The sequence below is a fragment of the Pelophylax lessonae genome (assembly GCF_965119305.1).
Source record: "Pelophylax lessonae genome assembly, chromosome: 2".
Classification (NCBI taxonomy): Eukaryota; Metazoa; Chordata; class Amphibia; order Anura; family Ranidae; genus Pelophylax; species Pelophylax lessonae.
In genome coordinates, this window is record NC_138769.1 from 217,860,374 (window position 1) to 217,880,728 (window position 20,355).

The 20,355-nt window shown below is 36.3% G+C and overlaps 1 protein-coding gene across 1 annotated transcript; it reads right to left on the minus strand.

Annotated features, from left to right (window-relative positions):
* Positions 1-425: 425 nt before the first annotated feature.
* MYOG (myogenin) lies at positions 426-19,850 on the minus strand. The gene is made up of 3 exons (XM_082244316.1): positions 19,267-19,850; positions 6,928-7,006; positions 426-932 (listed from the first exon to the last, which is right to left on the minus strand). The coding sequence occupies exons 1-3, from the start codon at positions 19,771-19,773 to the stop codon at positions 811-813; spliced, it is 708 nt and encodes a 235-aa protein (XP_082100442.1). The 5' UTR covers positions 19,774-19,850; the 3' UTR covers positions 426-810.
* Between the last annotated feature and the right edge of the window lie 505 nt (positions 19,851-20,355).

The window sequence follows — 20,355 nt, forward strand, 5'->3', positions numbered from 1 at the left end:
TTCCCTGAGATGAAAAATCTGCTTTGGTTGGAACACATTACAAACCAACTTCCTCTGAGCAGGCTTTAATAACAGCCATAAGTGGTGTAAATGGGATGCTCCTCTACATCAAAATAAGTTTGAAAAAAGAAGACTTTGCTGCAGAGAAAATATTTCTGAACAGGCCTTAAAGGTCTCCCAGTCCTGGAGACATTTGCATGATGTATTTTTAAACACTTGAGGCCTGGTATGATCAGCTTGAACTTTAAATAAATAATTAAATATTCTCAGGTGGTGGTATTCTCACACTGCTCCTAAAATAGACTATTTTTTACATGCAAAAGAGTACTTTTAATATCCCTCAACCAAAGTGAGTGGTCACTTAATGTTTAAATTAATATTGCTCTTTTGATGACTTCTATGATATTCTGTGCAACTTTTGTATGCTTAGATCATTCAGCTTAGAAGAAAAACTTACTTTGAAAAGCAAAATGCACCAGATATTAGCCAGTGGTGTGAGTGACGTTCCTCAGTCTCTTGCTACATGAATTGTAGAGTAAATTTTAATTAATAAATATCTTTACCCGAAAGATAAGGTTGGACAAAACTTATTAGGAGGATCTAGGTTTAAATACGTTATCCATTTCTCTCCAAATACCTTCTATGTCACTTAATACCCTGTACCACCAAATGTCGATGGCGTCATTGAGAGGAGATTTAATTTCTAAGTCATTTTATCAGACAACAGTGCTACGTGAATCGGTCCATAATATGTTACTTCCAGTGTGCTATTAGCTTACAGGAAGGTCCACAAACAACATCTTGCATAATTTAGTTTCCAATATGCTGCTCAGAATAGTTTATAGACACCTCTCCAGATGTGATGCTGTCAACGATCGAAGACAATGAACTTATGTCACGTTGCTCTGAGGAATCATCACTTAGAAGGTTTTCTGCAAGAGGAAACATAAGGAATTAGGATGCCAGAAAGATAGCAAATATGCATTCTATAGAGACATATCACTAAAGTACTGCATCTTCGTCAATATATAATTTTACTTCCACCAATCCATGATATAAATCTTATGTTAATTTATAAATAATTATTTTCATCACTTATTTGTAATTGTTGTACTTATCTTCTTTTCAACATTCATTAGACTCTTAGACATAGGTTAACTTAAATCTGGCTTTCATGGGCCACATCTGTCTTTCTATTTCATCCAATGCTTAAACAGGAGTTACATTTATGAAATTAGCTACAAAACTAACTTGATTTTGCATTGATGCCTTTTGACACAGGATTCAATTTAATTCCGTTTTTTTTTTTTTTTTAAACAGTTTTCCTAGTAAAGTTATAATACCCATCACATAAATAGAAGAACAATTTATGTACATTTTGTAGCTTTATAAAAACTTCTGGGCAGATAACATGGGCAAAAAAATCTCCTGAGTATGATTAATCTGATATCCTTACCGGGTCATTTGCACATATTACAAGGGACAGTACTGCCACTTTTTCATTGTTCAAACAATATGGTGCAAGCTGAAATATTAATTTAGAACATTATGTTTTATAGTATTGCGTTATAAGCTACTTTTTTTTTTTTTTTAGCTTATAAAATAATAAGGAACATATCTAGAAATACACTATAAAGTGAATGATTATATTTTGGTTTATATTTTTTTTTTACGTTTTCATATTTATGACAAAGTAGTAGGGCCCAGAAATAATAGTGTGCCTTTTGCTTTTGCCTTATTTTGATACTTAAAACACACTGACACTGACACTAACTGACATTGATACTAATAAAAAAAAAAAAAGTTTTTTTTTTTAAATCCCACCTAAAATATACTGACCCTGACCTTTTACTCTGACCTTAGTTTAGTCCTTAGTCTAAAACTGACCTATATTAAACCTTGATCTGGTTATTTTTATCTTTTTTTTTTTTTTTTTTTTACACACACTTTTGTTCATTTACTTTTTAATATCAAATTATATTTTTGTTTTTTAATCAGGTAAATATTAATAATTACTTTTAATTTTTTATACTTAGAGGTCTGGCCAGCAGTGGAATAATATTCTTCCTTTACATGTGTGTATATTTTTGACTTCCCTGTAAAGCTGACCATAGATGATTAGAATCTGGGTCGGTTTAGCAGGAACCAGCTGAGATTCGAACGGCGTGTGGGCCAGCTGAATGTACCAAGTTGACTGATCGATCAGCTTGGGTACAACCAGCCTGCCAGATTAATTTATGATTATTGCTAGTGGCTGCTATAGCACTAGCAATAATCACTGTCTTCTTCCAATGTGGACAGCTTTATCCACCTCCCCACCCGGAGGAGACAATTGCTCGGCGGGGGGATTCCCATGTCAGCGTTGTCTGTGTTAATGGGGGAATTGTGCAAATTTTTTTCCTGCAATCCGTGGTTGCAGGAAAGAAATTCACACCGTCTATGGCCCGCCTTAACAATAAAACCCTGTTGTTTACAAAGTTCCATATCTCAAGAACAAATTTTGATAATCTAATGAGTTATTTGAGTGCTTTATCCCCTCCCTTATTATTCTTTTTAGACAGGATGTACACATTCTCATTCAGAGAAAGAGTCTGAATGTAAGCAGCTACATATTTTTAAAATACAGATTTTATATAAATTGTACAAAATATTACATTTTAGTTTCCAACCTGAAAGGAAACATTTAGCAAAAAATTATAAATGTAAATGCAACTATACTACTTGGACCTGATTTCCTAACCTGTAAAATGAGGTGACAATGTGCATTTCATACATGCGGGCAAGAGAAGCTCTTTTTTAAGTCCTCTGTACATGATTGGATATTTGTATTAATATTCCTTCATTGTGTTTCACATAAAATATTATTGACTTTTTTTTTAGTGGAAGTTTTTTTTTTTTTTCATTTGTAGCCTTTTATCTCAAACTAAAGGAATAAAATATGAAAACAATTGTAAGTGAATGCACTGAATTATGAAACAATTCTGATTATGAATTGTAATCTGTAGCTGTCCCTTGGAAATGCACGTTTTTCATGCATTTATTGTGGCCCTTTAACATTCTGCATGTTCTCCTTTTTGAGTCACATTGCTTGAACACACAGCTGAAACTTTACTGGTCTATTGTTCTTTGCCTGGCACTCTGCATCAGTGTATATTACTGCAAATATGACCTTCACAAACCATTTATTGGGGGCATGTGATTTTTTAAACAGAGCATATAATTTGTAATGCAGAATCTGAGGCCTGAAGGGATTTCTGTTCTTATTTAATCCATTAACATAAAGTACGGAATTTTGACCTTTGCTAGAAAAACAATTCATTTACACTTCATGCAAATCTGTTCAGATCTGTTGTGCATGAATACAAAGCCTGTGGAGCTTCTCAATTAATTACACATGTAGTTCTTTCTTAATACTTTATGTTAGCTTTAACTTATCTTTCCTAATAGAATAGAGAATATTTATTTTGAGATTAAAATGTGGTTATTGAATTGGAAAATTTTAGGTAATGTTGAAGGTTCTCCTGTATGTTATATAGTATAATTTATCACCCAGTTGACCTGTCTGCCATTGTATGTTGACTTAGTTTGGGTCTGTGGTGCCCCATATTATTCCATGTTTGGATGATTTTTTATTGTGTCCCCTAGGTGGCCATACTGGTTGTTTTTCCTTTGGATCCATATACTCTTCTATTGGTACGTTCCGCCACTGATCCCTGGCATGAGTGTGGATGGCATCAGCGCACACGCACTGCATCATCAGCTGATGATGGAGTAGGTAGGGGAGGTGTCCTGCTTTGCGTCCGCCCCGTGCTGTGACGTCATGATGGGAGGGGTATTTAGGAAGCAGTCCCCGTCAGCTAGCGGCATTGGCGGGGGCCGCATCAGGCACTATTGTGGCATCTGGGGAGTGTGCAATAACGATAGGTGAGATCTACCTTGATAAGTACAAGTGGAAGCTGTATTTTATCAAGTTTTAAATAATTTTTGTGTTAATATTTGTGAACAAAATGCCATTCTAGTCCCAGGCATCTCTATGGTAAGATAAATAGCCTTAGAACTTTTTTTATAGTGAATTAATTTTGTTGTATTCTTTGGTAATCAATATAAATTCATACAAGGCATAGAACGTAGCAAGAAATAATGCCTAATTTTGATCTTTATATTTTTAAAGGGCAAAACAAGCAGAAATACGGTCTAATATATACAAACAATATCTTTAGTGTACTACCAATATTTACTGATTACTTATGTTTTATATGTAATTAACCTGCCCAGGTGTGATGATGTATATCCCCTGAGGAAGCCCTTTATAACAGTGAAACATGTAGGGATTGCTACACTTGGAAAAGCAACTACAAGGAATCCATGTTATGGACATGTAACATGAAGTGTTGTCATGTTTTTTAACTTATGTATAAGTATTTTTTTCAGATTTTTTTGGTTTTAACTAAAACTATGAATATAAAATAAGGAATTTTTTTAAGTACGTACTTTTGACTGAGTTATTGGCACCTAAAAAATCCCAGCTCATATCTATAGCTTTCTAGTATCCTGTTTCCATTTATATTTGGGATGTGGGGCCTTTGAGAATCCCTCTTGTCATTCCATCTCGTCTAATTTTCCCTTTATGTAAAGCTTTATTGCTTTTTAAAACAAATAGTAGGAAATAATAACACAGTTAAAAGTACTTCTGGATTTAAGTGCATTTCAGAATTTTTCTTGATACTCAAAGTTTGAGGGATGTCTTTTCTCTATCAGATCTTTGCATTTAGGCTAAAGTACACATAGGGGATAAGTTACTAAAACTGGAGAGTCCAAAATCTGGTGCAGCTGTGCATGGTAGCCAATCAGATTCTAGCTTCAGCTTGCCTAAGTAAGCTTTAAAAAAAAAAAAAATGGAAGCTGATTGGTTTCTATGCAGAGCTGCACCAGATTTTGCACTCTCCAGTTTTAGTAAATCAACCCCATACTGTACACTAGTACAAGAAAAGGATTACATTCCAGTCAATTTACCCTAAGGAGAATCTCTTACTTTGCTATTTAGGGCAATGTAGCATGCCCTCATTTGCTGATACTTTTGCTACATTCCCTAGCTGCTCAGTTGCTTGGTCGGAGCCCTCTGTAAATACTCTGTCAATCTCAGTATGAAGGAGCATTTAATTTCCTCCCAGATCTATGCAATTCCTCAAACCTGGGCTTTGCAACTTCCTCTCTTTTTGATTCCTGTATTGCCAATCCAATTTCCTAGGCAGGTTTGAGTTAGTTTAATTGCTTTGAGAAACTTCCTAGTAGTAGTTAGGTATATAAGGAGCAATCTGCTTAATTTCCCATACTAGTCAACAAACGTCAGTTTAATGACGTCAAAACAATGAAATGTTACTTCTGATTGGTTGCTGTGTATTATATTAGCATGTTACATAAGTTAAAATATTGCCTTTCTAATAATTAGAATTGTGTTTGCAATTACATTTCTCTTTATTGAAGCGCTACAAAGGTCATAATAAATAAATAGACAAGACAATGAGAAACAGGTGATTGTGTTCATAAGCTGGAGACATCATTAGCAAACCATATTAGGTTTTCCTCATTGATCATGTTACAAACAGTATGTGTGCCCACATTCACATTTCACAGTGTCACACGTGGATGACAGACAGCTTTGAATTTTAAAGAGTAGGTAATTAGGTTAACTTGAACTGAAGTCTTAAAACCTAGAGATGTTGAGTTTTTAAAATCAATTCTTTGTATAATACCAATTTATATACTGATAAACTAAAATATAAAGTTAATGAATTTAAATGAAATTTTTAAATTATTTTTTTTTTTTTTTCGTTGCTGTCTACGTCACGTTGGGGAAATTTTCTCAGCAAACGAAAGTGAGAAGAAATTTCTGGAAAGTGAGAGAAATTACCCTATTACCAAGACCTTTGGAGGATTTCCTCTTACTTATCGTTCTTATGACAATGGTCAAATTTAGATTTCCCTTCACTATCAGTCTCAGCAAGGGTCAATTCCATCTATCTATCTATCTATCTATCTATCTATCTATCTATCTATCTATCTATCTATCTATCTATCTATCTATCTATCTATCTATCTATCTATCTATCTATCTATCTATCTATCTATCTATCTATCTATCTATCTATCTATCTATCTATCTATCTATCTATCTATCTATCTATCTAGGGTTCTTCAAAAATTTTCCAAAATGTCTTAAACCCTCTTTATTAAGAATTTAAATTTTAAAAACAAATTACATCACTTTTCTACATAGTCACCTTCCTTTGTGATGCATTTTTTCCCAATGTTGTAACATTTTTTTAATGCCATCAGCAAAAAATGTTTTTGGTTGAGTGCGTCACCACTAATTCACCATTGCTTTCACATCATCATTACATGAAAATCTTCTTTCCTTTAAAGCCTCTTTGAGTGGTCCAAAATGGTGGAAATCAGATAGTGCTAAATCCAAACTATAAGATGAGTGTTTTATAACCTCTCACTTCAGTTGTTTGAGGATGTGTGGTGCATGTGTGGACGGGTGTTGTCGTACAACAATACAACAACAGATTTCCTCACGCTGTTCCTCTTTGGTGCAACTTTTAAGTTTTGCAGCCATCTTCACCTTATCATGACAACTCTTATACTAAACTGCAAGGTCAGCCGGCATGCCAGACAGACTAGTCACAAGACACTCTGAGGCACGACCAATTACTACTTCTCCCGCCCTCACCATTTCCCACAAAAATACAAAAGTGCGGAAACATTTTGAAGACCCCTGATATATATATATTTTCCCTAAAAATAGATTTTTCTTCTAGCATTAAAAGATGTACCAAACAAATGTGTCAAGCTGTCACTGAGAAAAAATGTTTATGCCAGTGAAGGGAAGATCAACATTAAAAATGATAAGATCTTTCCTCTTACCACTTTGACTTCCACTGAAGTCCGACTCATTCCACTCAGGGCTGCAAGATGAGGAACTTGATCCACATTCACTAGATACCTAAAATAGAAAAGAATGACAGGAAGTTTTGACTTCAAGTTTACCATAGCTAAGGCAAAGGACTAATTCACTTATTTAGTTATTTATATTATGGCATATGTATGTATGCAGCATATGTATGAACTATTTTTCTCATTGTAGACTGGAATGTCAGTTCACATACTTTTCCTTATGATCATAGCAGCAGTTTGGGTTTTTGCACCAGCTGTAAAACAGTGGAGTGATAGGTATGACTTGTTGGAAAGGTAGAGCTACACATCAATGGGACTACTAGACATTAGTAATATTTTACTTGCACTCAGAAGAGAAGCTCAACTGCAGTGGCTGCAGTAGAGAGGTCGTATAAATTCTCATTGACACCCAAATATGTCAGGCTCTGAAATAAGAGTACAAATAATATAAATATTTTGTATTTGTAATACTTTAAGTGCCAGTAATCAGTCATAAAGATCTGGACCTTACAATAAGAAATATGCACAATGTAAATCTGTATACGTTTAGAGATAAAAGTTGTAGCTTGATAATAGGTACCCTAAGTGCATGTATTTTCTTGCCAACTTGCCACCAGAGCCATAAAAAAGAGTCTTCTAGGATTAGGACACATACCTTCAAAAATGTACCCCTAATGACAAGTTATTTTCCAGGTATTAGCATGGTCACACTTTCAAATGTCAGCATTCACATCACATTCACATGACAGGGCTCAATAGCAGTGGACCAGGGAGGGACAGTTAAAGTATAACCATAGGCAAATTTGTTTTTCCCATTTTGGATAGAGTAAGGGAGGGTTATAACCCTTGCCAGATTTTTTTTTTTCGCCATCTGTGTCCACTGCGGAGATTTCCCTTCACTTCATGTCCCATTGCTAAACAGGAAGTGAGAGGAAATCGCTTTAAATTAAGGGAATTCCTTGGGGACCCCCAAGTCATCAGACCTAGTGTACCCATTGGAAGATTTCCCCTCTATTACTTTTTTGGGGACAATCCAAAAGGTGGGTAATTTCTTTTACTTTCACTTTCAATGATAATGGTAAACAGGGCCAATAGACGAGGGCACAGACCACAATAAAAATTGACAGAGGTTCTAAACTCTCTCCAATCTATCCAAAACTAAAAAAAAGTTTTGCCTTTAGTTATACTTTAGGTAGGCGTAGGCACCTTAAGGTTTTTACTACCAAACTTCAAGGATACTCGATTCAACTTTTATGAATACAAACTTTAATTAATGGTCACAAAAAGAAAATACCGTCAAATGCTTTGCTATATAGAAATGCTATATTGCTTCATTATTCACTGTTGTTACTTGTAGTGATCAACATTGTTTTGGTCAATAAACTTTTTTTTCAAATTCAACAGGCTATTTAGTTTATTATTTCCCGTATTAACATAGAGCAATCCAAAATTCGTAGCACTCACACAAACATTCTAATACGATCTTGGCTTAACTAAAGCAGAAACCAAAAAGCCAACAGTCTGTGTTTTTGAAGAAGACCAGAAAAACTAGAGGGAACTTACACAAACACAGGAAAGAACTTGATGCAGCAATGAACCTGGTGTCATCTAAACAAGACCACGGGGCTGCAAGGCATTAACGCTAACCTTAGCATCACCAAGCTGGCATTTCCATGGTGAAAAAAGTGTAGGTTTACTAGTCTAGTAAGATGATTCTAATCACCTTCTTGAGTTTAACTATGGCCATAACTAATACAAATGTGGCACATACTGAATATTTTTAATGTAAAAATGGACTTCAAGACAGTTTTCATGAATGGAACCTCCTTTATTTATCGTCATTACATACCATTTGTTATTTATACACACGTATTAATACTCTTTTCCACTGAATAAAATTATAATTGTTATGTTTCCTAGAACTAGCTATGCATGTAAATGCAATGTATATTAACTTGGGAGTCAGCTCAGTTACAGCCTCAGGTTTGTATGAAAACAGGCCCATTGATTTCTATAAACAGTAATGTGAATATTATTTTGAGCGCCAGATTTAATCCATGTGTTTAGCCAAAGGCAAGAAGCATTTTTTGTACATTTTCCTTTTTCACTGTTTGAATTTAATATAAATCCTTTCAGGTGAAACCTACCACTCATTATAGAAGGGATGCATTATGGGATACATTGAATATAAGATGGCAATGTATAACCTAAGTGTCATCCTACCTTGTGTATAAATGCAGTGAATTTAACCGAGGTCTACTGATAATTGTGCATCAGTTTACCTGTTGATTTTTCTCAATCTAGTCAGCCTGTTTGTGTGTGCCAACACATGTAATTTACTAATATATCTGATAGGGAAAGCTGCAATAATCTAATCTGTACATTATTAAGTGTTATAATGTATTCTGTACATTTCTTCAGAAATATACTTATATAACTAACCTGTATGTCATTAATCATTATATAAAATCATAGGAAGAAGAGTTTAGGATAACCTCAAAGGCAGATATAAGATAGTACACTATGTAATTTGTTTAATGCAGTTATTAAAAAGTTGTCAGCTTTATTTTTATGTAAAACTAGTATAATTACCTGAATATATAATAATATTTGGCTCCCATAATCTCCTGAAAAGACACCCCCAAATGGGAGGGTAGAAGTGGCACTGTGAGCCTACCAGGTTGTATTTTATTGCACATTGCTGTCAGTCTCCCTTCCTGAACATACTAACAGGATAGAAGAGCAGAGAGATGGCCTCATTAGTGTCTGGCTGCTCCACACAGCAGGGTGATGTGAGCTAGTAACCAAGCTTTATTGCTTGAGATTGGAGACAGTGGAGGGTGGGAGCAATAGGCTAGAGCGGAGGGCTACAGTGGTGGGCAGGAGCGGTAGACAATCCTGAGGTTGATGTGAGAGAGCATCAGATGTAGATATCTTACAGACTCTGCTATAATCCAGGCTTTTATATGTTGAGCACAGGACAGTATGACCACATACCATTCAAAATGTTTGCATGGAAAGCAAATGAATGATAGAATAGGTCTGGTCCATCCAAGGTGAACTTAACACCAAGGAGAAATTTGGGGTCACCAATCTATCCATGCTGTCTAGAGGGGGCTCCTAGATCACAAAAGCGGCTGAACAGAATTAAAATATTTTGAAAGATAAGATTGTTCACACGCATTTATTTATTTAAGTCTTATCTTCATCACATAGAAAAGCGTCTTAGGGTGTGAATTTTATGTTTCTTTATAATATACATTTTTTTCCCCGCAAAGTTGCATTACTTAAATTGAGATGTATGGGCTTACAAAAAAACAAACGTTTATACTCACCTAGGAGGATGCAGCATCGATCTGATACTGCATCTGTCCCCTGTCAGCTCTGCAGTGAGAACTGAGCGATCATACACCGATGATCACTCATTTCTCCCCCTACACTCTAAGCAGTGAGCCGGGACTGTCACTGGCTCTCTTCTCTGCTCCTCCAGTGCTCATTGGAGTGCTGGGCTGTGGAGGGGGCAGGAGGGGCTGACTTAGGCTCTCAGAGGATCACTGAGAGGCTGAGCCAAGTGTCGGTCCATATGGTCGGAATCTTTACCGAGCCTTGACTGGCTATGTGACATCAGCTGACAGCAGGCTTTAGATGTCGGCTCAAACTTGGTCACAGGAGTGCAGAACAAAAATATTTTTGGCTATACTTCTCCTTTACCTAAAATACTGGTAAACATTTGGTGTACATAACCCATTCAATATTTTTTTTAGCATAATTAAAGAACATTTGTGTTGTAAAAAAATACAAATACGCTGATCTGGAATTTCATTTATATCAACGATTTTACTGACTGTACACTTGTTCTGGATCAGTGACTCAGAACTTATCGTAACATTTGTGTGAGGTTAACGTCCAAGCAACCAATGTTTTCAGAGAGAGGTAAGATCAATGGCACCTTATATATTTCTCCCAGCATATGTTTCTCTTTCAGTGCTGTGAAAAAAAAAAAAATGTACTGCTATCTTTTCACTTTACTGGGCTGTTACTGTTAAATAGTACATGATATTATAACATGATTTTGCAGCTAGGAGAGCCTTACAAAGATGTACAAATTACATTTACAAGTCTCTACAGCCTGTAGTACATGACATGACTACGTATGATCCTTCCTAGGCAATGGAAACTAGAAGGGGAGAACATAACTCCAACCATCTTTCAACTGATCGAATGAAATTAATACGTATAACAAACAAGATGGAACCACTTAAAGCCATAAATTATTATGCAGTCTAAAGCCAAGTGTTTGTCTTTAATTCCAATTGAAATGACATGTTAATAGTTTTCGGCACTTCCAGCAATATAGCTCATTGCCTTAAATAATACTGTGAAATTGAACAAATATACAGGAATTACTGCAAGCCTAATGAAAAACAGAAGTGCCTGCGCTCTTGAATCTACGTAACGTTTATCCATGCATGCTGAGTAAATGGAAGTGTGATAATAGCGAAAATGATATTCCAATAGATCTGGAACGTAGCTAACTTATTTAATGCACACATGACGTAGAATGACTCAACCAGTGACACAAATGCACAGCCTGTTGCGGTCACTCATTGATAGGTAGACTTTGTATGAAAAGGGTTTATTTTTCATAATTAAAAAAAATAAGAGTAAAAAAGGTAAAAAGTTAGAGATACTTAGAAAGTTAGTGCTAAAACCCACAGCAGCTATTCAGATTACTGAATTTCTCCCTTTAAAATGTATCTAGAGACAAAACTTTTTTTTTTGTTTTGGATAGAATATTAAAAGATTAAAAACCCCTTTCCATTTTTTTTTTTTTTTTCATCAATGTTAACCACAAAGCGAGCACCCCACCAATTTGATTCCAGAAATCTAAATTTATGAGGTTGAAATTAAAGTTATATAGTATAATAAAAAAAACTAATATTAATTAGAAATGATTGAAGGTGGCTTTGAAATGCATAGTCTGTAACACCCTGTGTCATCTTGATTAAAGTGTTACTAAACCTAGAACCCTGAAGTCACTATATCTGGTCTCCCACAGTACACAGAACATGGAAATACAAATATGTTAGTAAACATAAAATGCTAAATTCCTTTTCCCATTATCAGTATATAGCAGTCTTGTGACGTCTAGTAGTGTCTGGCCAAGCACTGGCTAAAGCTTCTAAGAGGAGTTTTCATTCACCTCTGACTGTCCTATGGGGCTTCATGACCCCTGACTCTCTGTCTGGACAGTGCTAATTGGCCCCGTGCCGATCACATGCACCCTACCAAAAAGAAAAAAAACTCTCCAGCAATACACACCAAACTAAGCATGTGCAGAGTGGCTGTACTATCAGCAGATGGATTGGGGGACAGTAAAAGAAGAGGAGGATCAGAGAAGACAGAATCAAAAAGCCTTTCTACACAATGCGGAGAATAAACCCTTTAGGTTTATCACAGTGAGTATAACAAGCATGCTTTACTACATATACAGACTGATTTTACTGTTGTGGGTTTAGTAACACATTAAGGAATTTTGAACAATATAATAACTCATGTGATGCTCAAGTTTTGTCCCTAAGCATAAACTGGGAAACTCGATAAAGTATTTTTGCCACTTTTCCGGTGATAGTGCCCTTCAAAACTACCCACACTCTTCAAAACTACCCACACCAAGCTAGCATTTCCACCAGTTTTGGTACTGCCATGTGCAAAAACATCAGGTAGTTCTTACTACCTGCCACTTTAAGAACCTGTTGCTGTGGGACATGTGACAGGGGAGGTGGGCCTGATAGGGAACTAGTTCCTATGCCAGAGCACCAGTTGAGTGGGTGAAGCCTAATAGAGAACTAAGAGACTAGTTTCCCATCAGGTCTTCCTTGCTTTTGATTGACAGATGTTGGCAGTGGGTGGATTCAAAGCCGCTATTGGACTTAATAGTGGCTATGGATCTGCCCACTGCCATGAGCTGTCAGGGAGAGATTGCAATGATGCAGCAGTGTCAAGTGTAAACACTCCAACCTCAGTGATGACTAACAGATTTATGTACCTGTTTTTGATGAGTACATGAATCAGGTACAATTACTGACAATTTTGGTGTAGAGGCCCAATGGAATTTTAAAGGGTGTCTACAACACAACCACAACAACCACGGCATTATGCTCCATGAAAACAGCCTAAGATCCAGCGTCACACATGTATAACCTGTGTCTGTGTCCATTAGGAAGATTTACTTTAACTGTCCTGAAGACTCTTGTCAATAAATATACAATTTTGAAATATCACCCAAACAGAAATAGACAGCAAAACTTCTAATGTAGACCTTTACAATAATAACCTAAAAGGCATTTCCCTCACTTTAGAAGGGTTTTTTTCTCAAATCCTATTATGTCTATAGCGAGTAAAGGGGAAATGTTCCCAAATTTATAGCAGTTTTGACAACCCCTACTCTATCCAAAATAATAAAAAAAAAGTTTGGTTTTCAATTTATTATAAGATATAGTATGTCTTCTGATCATGGGTTAATATTCTTGCTACATCCTGCTTCTCAGGTCTATGTGGATGTCCTTTTTGTTGCTTGATTAATTAAAGAGAGAGAGAGCGAGAATGAGAGAGTGTGAGATAGAGGGAGAGAGTGGGAGAGGGAGGGAGCGAGAGAGAGAGAGGGGAGGGGGGAAAGGAGAGAGAGAGGGGGAGAGGGAGAGAGAGAGAGAGGGAGAGAGAGAGGAGGGAGGGGAGTGGGAGAGAGGGGGAAGAGAGGGGAAGGGAAGGAGAGGAAGAGAGGGAGAGAGAGAGGGGGTAGAGTGGACGAGGGGGGAGAGTGGGAGAGAGGGAGAGGGAGAGAGAGAGAGAGGGGAGAAGAAGGGGAAGGGAGAGGGACAAAGAGTGGGAGAGAGAGAGAGAGAAGGATCACTTGTTAGCATTAGTAGTATTATTAGCAGTATTTTGATGTATGACTACAAGATGCATATGGGTCGAGAGAACCAAATGAATTGTCATCTTCATCTAGAGTATTTCATGTCATCTACATGATCTGAATATATCTACAGTATGTAGCTCTAAATGCCCATCACTCCTATATGAGTGAAAGGTTACTTAAAAGATTGGTAATCATCCAGTTTTGCTTGCTTTCTAAAACAATAATTCTGTAATTTTCAGACAGCTCATCTAAATCAAATAGTCTAATGTTAAATATTTATTAAAGATTAGCAAAATAAAAATGTTACCTAAATCCCAAGAAAAAGATTTTTATAATAATAGCAATTCATAAATTTGTTTCTGGCTATTTTTTCAGACACTAAAAAGACCCTAAATGTACAGATCTGTGTCCCTGGCAATTGCATTCTATGGTGTCAATTATCTGTACACTCACAAGGTCCTTAAAGATCTGCTGTGGACCAGAAAAGAACAAATTATTGCACAAAGGCCCCCGAATCATTCATACAATATTGACAAATCTAGGCTGCAGCTCTACAAAGTATCTGGCCTCAGTACTCAGAGACATTAGATGAAGGTCAGGAAAGTCAGAGCAGAGTCAGAACCCCTCATCTGCATAATTATTCCAGGTCAGTGATTTAGAAAGCATGAAATACCCAGGATCAAGATAACAGCATTTGCATTTTCTGCACAAGGCGTCAGCAGTGGTAGCCTTCAGTTCCTAACTGCAGGTTACCATTAAAAGGAACCTATCATCTGGAAAAGAATGCTTGCCTGGGAATATTTCAATAACTGAGCAAGCTTAAAGTTTTTTCTCTGAATCTGTAACAGTCCAGGATAATGTAAGTTACCACCAGACATCTTTCATCTTTCCCTGATCAGTGGGATTGGTAAACAATTGTAAGTCTGAAGGTTCTTCCAGACCAAGTTTCCGCTAAGTTTCATGCATTTCTTTTGCTTTTACTAAGTGTTTTTTTTTTCCTGTAAAAACACCAACCACATACACCATGCAAACAGACAGATTGTGGTTCATGGGGATATAAGCATGTGTACTCCAGTACAAGTATGCCAGCCAATAAACCCCTCAGCTTTAGGTGGATGCATCAAGAGTGTAGCAGTAAAATTTGTAACCCCCCTCCCACAATATCAAAATTTCTTTTTGAATTAATGAACCAATTAAATATAGTAGCATAGTAAATGGTTCAATTTACAGATTTTTCATTCAAAGTCTATATATTACTGGAATCTTGCCTTGCTCATAAAAGCAGCAATTCATTAATTAGGCTATGAAACATGTTGTGGCTGAATTTGATTATAGTTAAACGGTCTTGTTGAATAATTTTATGTAGTGTTAAGCTATGACTCAGTACATTTGTTTTTACAATTTTACATACAAGAAAGGGTTAACATTAGCGCACAAGGTATAGTGTCAAACTAGTTGAATACAGTCCATAGATAAAAGTCCTTATAAAAGGTGAGTACACCTGTGAATATGGACGTCTGATCCCCAATAAGCACTAAGGGCAGGAATAGCTCTTCTAAAGAGTAAAGCCAACTCTGTAAATTAATGCAAGAAAGGAGAGAGAAAAGCACCTCTAAGTGCAGTATATTTTATTATGCAGACAGGCAACAAGTGAGGACTCACATAATGGCTGCTCAATATAGGCTCCTCTGGGGGGTACAAGCCCTAGGGTGTATGTCCAACACATGTGCGCCTAAACGGTCCGGAGATGTGGCAGTCAGGATGGCTGTGGAAGACAGGAAAGTGCCGGCTAGCCTGTGTCTTCCGCGTACGGCTCGTGGTGGACCAACTCGAGACAAAGCGTTGTTCAGCGTGTGACGTCACAAAGGGACAAAGGAGAACCACAACGCGTTTCAGGGCATGCGTGTGGCGCAAACAGAGCATGCACGTTCCTTTGTCAAGTGATAAGGGAGTGATTAGGAGCTGGATATATATGTGGTCAGCAAGAAAACTTAACATAGGACATACAGGTATTGAAGGTTTAAATAGGACATACCAAAACTGCTAAGTTCCAAGCAGTGCTTGTGTAATGTTAACAAACTAAAAGTAATTTCTTTGTTGTCCTAACCTGATCTCCAATGATACATCACATATGACAAATAATCTATTGCAGTAGATCAATTTAAATAAGGATAGGTTTATTTTAACATAAAGCAGAAGTACAGGAGGTCCCCGGGTTACAAAGATCTGACTTACAATCGACTCCTTCTTACAAACGGAGGGAGACAACAGGAAGTGAGGAGAAATCTAGCTCGAGGAAGGGAAATTCAATCCTGTAAGAGTTATCATAGGAAAAAGTTGTCTCCACTGAAGCTTTATCACCAATCCTTGTTTCCACAACAACCCCAAATTTTCAAATTCCAGTTGTCATAGGGACAGAAAGTGAGGGGAAATCCTCTGAACAGGGGTACAGACAGCAAAATATATGGTACATGGGTGTTATCCAATGTTATCCTTTGCTATCCAATAAACGTAAAAAATGTACCTAGTCCGACTTACAAACAAATTCGTCTTAAGAACAAACCTACAGTCTCTATCTTGTTTGTAACCCAGGGACCGCCTGTAATTGATGGATTTAGTTTACACGTGGAGGATTTTATCAAAGTAACTGACTGACATACTGAGCAGTGAACATAACAGCCATTCAATGCTGATTGCCCAAAGTCCCATGAGGATTAGTGCCAGCAAGACTGCAACATGCTGTTTACTGTCACCAGCCACTCACTCTCTACCCAGTGACCAAATAACCTTTGCAAGTCCAGGCGGTGATGAGGTCACCCATAAGCCCTACTAGCATTGACATGCTAAGGAGTTCAAGTGCTACACAAATGTAGAAGGCAAGAAACCAGCCTAATGACAGCAATGCGTTTGACACGCTTGTCACCATTGACAGGATCCACAACATGTGTTCTCTTCACAGTCTCTAAACAGCTCAGCAACATTTTAAAATCTCATTAAACCACATCTGTCTTATTATTGAAAGAATTATAATTATATATAGTAAACATGTCTTTTTAGATACAACCAACATAGTTCACTGTATACTTTACATAACATTAAAGAATAATTTTAATGCATATAATCCATTCTAATTCATGCTATATACAAAAATTAAGATTGACTATGTATGCTAAAAATATATTTTCTTCTGTTACTAATCTGTTCTGCTTGCTTCATATTTTGAATGCATGGACCACCGTAGATTTTTATATCTCTAAAAAGAAAGGAACAGAGGGCGTACGAGTCTAGCGCGTTACCTTTGCGACAATTTATTATAAAAAATGTATAAAATATACTCACAAATGAATGAATTTGTCAAGCAAAATATATATAGTCCATCAGATACTTCAGGCAGCATGATCTGCTGGCAAGTACCAATTGTGGTACATCTGGTGGACTATATATATTTTGCTTGACAAATTCATATGTTTGTGACTATATTTTATACATTTTTTTTTTTAAATAAAAAATTGTCGCAAAGGTATTGCGCTAGGCTGGTGCGCCCTCTGTTCCATTCTTTTTCGAGTTCTTCTTGGGTTCCCCTGACACCTTGTGTGGGCAGCACAGCCAATGTGGTGGCTAAACCAGTAGAGACACACGTTTTCAACCAGCCGCACAGCAACTTCTCAAGCACAGGAGTATTTGTTTTTCTTCTATATAGATTTTTATATTAATGGTCGCCACAAAGCACACACGTTGTGTACTTATGGAATATATAGTACATCACAATACCTCTCAAGTTTTGTTTCTGCTTCTTCTGTTTAAAATGGAATTCCCTATAATGTGAAGTACTGGTATGTCTGTTGTCTATATTCAAAGCATTTGTTCACCTTTAATGTAGAGGTAAAGAACTTTTAAGCAATCTAGACAATCAATCATTTAGGAATTCTGTATACCTGTGTTGTACAGGTTAATGGAAGAAGGGTGTTTATCAAGCTTGGGATATTGCTATTACAAGAGTTAGGCGATCAACTGTTCATAATTAGCATTATGCATTAACTTCTTTAAATAAATTACTATTTACTTTACTGTCCCTACAGGATAATGACTTTCAGAATTAAAGATCCCAGACCAAAACATAACAAAGCTAATGAATTTCTTGTACTGAGAGGTCTGCATTGTTATGCTGCTAGCATCCAGGCTTGGTCAAGGTCAGCAAGGAGAGATTGATTGAGATGTTGTTCTCTGGTTAAGTGGGCAAAGGATTTCATTTAGGAAAAAAAAAACTAAGATTTTAAGAAAATGTGTAAGGTTGTTCATACATAAGCAGATGCCTTACCAAGAATGTCACGTGGTAATAAATTTACTGTATTTGCTTGAATTGTGACTTGACCTAGACCTGTTTAAACTCTCTTCCCAAATTGCCTGATTTGTAGATGAAGGAACATGCAATGCATTATTCCTTTTTAAACTGAGAAAAGCAAATGATTAAAAATCATACAGCAACCATTTTCAAGATGTTGGGAAATTTCAGTGTTTGCAAATAAGTACTTCTGATGCTTGCTATTGCTCATTATTGCTTCATAAGGGGCCTGATTATTGCAACTGATGCTTCTATAAATCAGGTCAGATTATAGCAACCTTAGAATGATCACTTTGTATTCAATTTGATAATCACAAGGTAATATATACCAACAAAAACAAGTTAGGGATGATTTTAAAGCTGGCCACCTGATTGCAATGTATACTAAACCTGTGTAAATAGGATGCCAAATTTTCTTATAAAAGACACTTTATTTATTTTAATTACTGTTTGCATAGTGGGAAAAACTTGTCTTTATCTTATTTTATTTTCTCATATATGAAACTATATCAATACTCCCCATTATTGAATTAACTCCCAGGAATTATGTTAATTGTTCTGATTTACTCTTGCATGTGTATAGATTATTTAACAAAATCCAACCCTATCATACTAAAATGTAAGCAGGAAAACTTCTGTATTTTAAAGATTAGTTATACAGGAAATTGTTTGTATAGACTTGTTCGACAAGGCAAAAAGCAATGTACTCAGTGCAGTACACATCAAACAGTCATTAATCATCTAACAGTCTTCTGATTGGTCTACACTGATGAAAGTAAAATATGATTGGATACTGTCATTGTCTATAAACTCCACATCATCTTTACACACTGTCACACCTTTATTGATTACCCTTTAAGATATGTGAGTAATGCCAGGGTGGTATCTGATGCCATGATGGTATCTCTATTACTAAATGTACAGTGCATGTTTTCACATTAATGAATTATAATGTATTGATTCATCAATTTTAGCAGGTATCTATTGATAAAGAACAAGCAAAGTATTGTATTTATATCATTAATTTTCCATAATCACTGATGCTTACCACTCGCTGCCCTCCATTAGTTATGTATAGCAAATCTCTTTGGTCCCTCTCTTGCTGGTTAAGGGATGCCAACAGAGCTTGCAGGCGTTCTATGTACTGGATGGCACTCCTCAAGATCTCAACTTTAGGAAGTCTCTGATTAGGGTTTAACAAAGTGCTTCTTTTTAAGGCTTCAAAAGCTTCGTTTACTTTCTTCAACCTCCGTTTTTCCCTCAGCGTAGCTGCTCGTCTTCTGTCCAAAGACACTGTCTTCCGTTTGCACATTTTGCAGGCCCATGGCAGGCATTGACCGGGACAGTGGTCCTGTTGGCCTACGCTGGCATGGGGAGATACCTTCTCTTCAATGCCTGCTCCTTGCAGTATAACACCATCAGCGCAAATACCCATGGAGCCACGATCTTGAAATCCAGTCTGATCATAAGCGGGGAGCCGTGTGGAAAAATAATTTTCATTGTCGAAAAATCTTTGCTCTGGGAAAAAGTAAGGGCTGGTTTCAAAGAGTTCCATCGTGTTCAACTGTTAAGATGTGTTTCCCTTCTATAACAACACAGCAACTGCACTTCTCCCCTTCACACCAACTGCTTGATGCCATTTAAACCCTCTGCCCAGCATTAAGTCACAGAGATAAATATAGAAAAAGGCTCACGAAACTTGATCCACTTTTTAGCTGTTGCCTGACATCAAAACTTTTTACGTCTGAATAGAAGGGATTCTCCCTAGAGGATTCTTTTTTTTTTTCTAGTACAAGTACAAAGGAAACATTCCCTTTTAAATTTTAAATACCACTATCAGAAGGATAGATAGATAGATAGATAGATAGATAGATAGATAGATAGATAGATAGATAGATAGATAGATAGATAGATAGATAGATAGATAGATAGATAGATAGATAGATAGATAGATAGATAGATAGATAGATAGATAGATAGATAGATAGATAGATAGATAAAACACTTCTGTATAAAAGGATATTATATAAAATCTTCAGCAATACCTTTAACACTAGTTTAACCTGCTTATGATAAAAATAGGTAAAATAGTAATAATAATAATATAAACTACAATGATAGATAAAAACTGTTTTAT

Coding starts and splice junctions, on each gene's coding strand:
- MYOG (XM_082244316.1), bottom strand. CDS start 19,773: ATGGAACTCTTTGAAACCAGCCCTTACTTTTTCCCAGAGCAAAGATTT. Junction 7,007..19,266: donor CTAATGGAGGGCAGCGAGTG/GTAAGCATCAGT, acceptor TTTCTATTTTAG/GTATCTAGTGAATGTGGATC. Junction 933..6,927: donor CTTCAGTGGAAGTCAAAGTG/GTAAGAGGAAAG, acceptor TTCCTCTTGCAG/AAAACCTTCTAAGTGATGAT.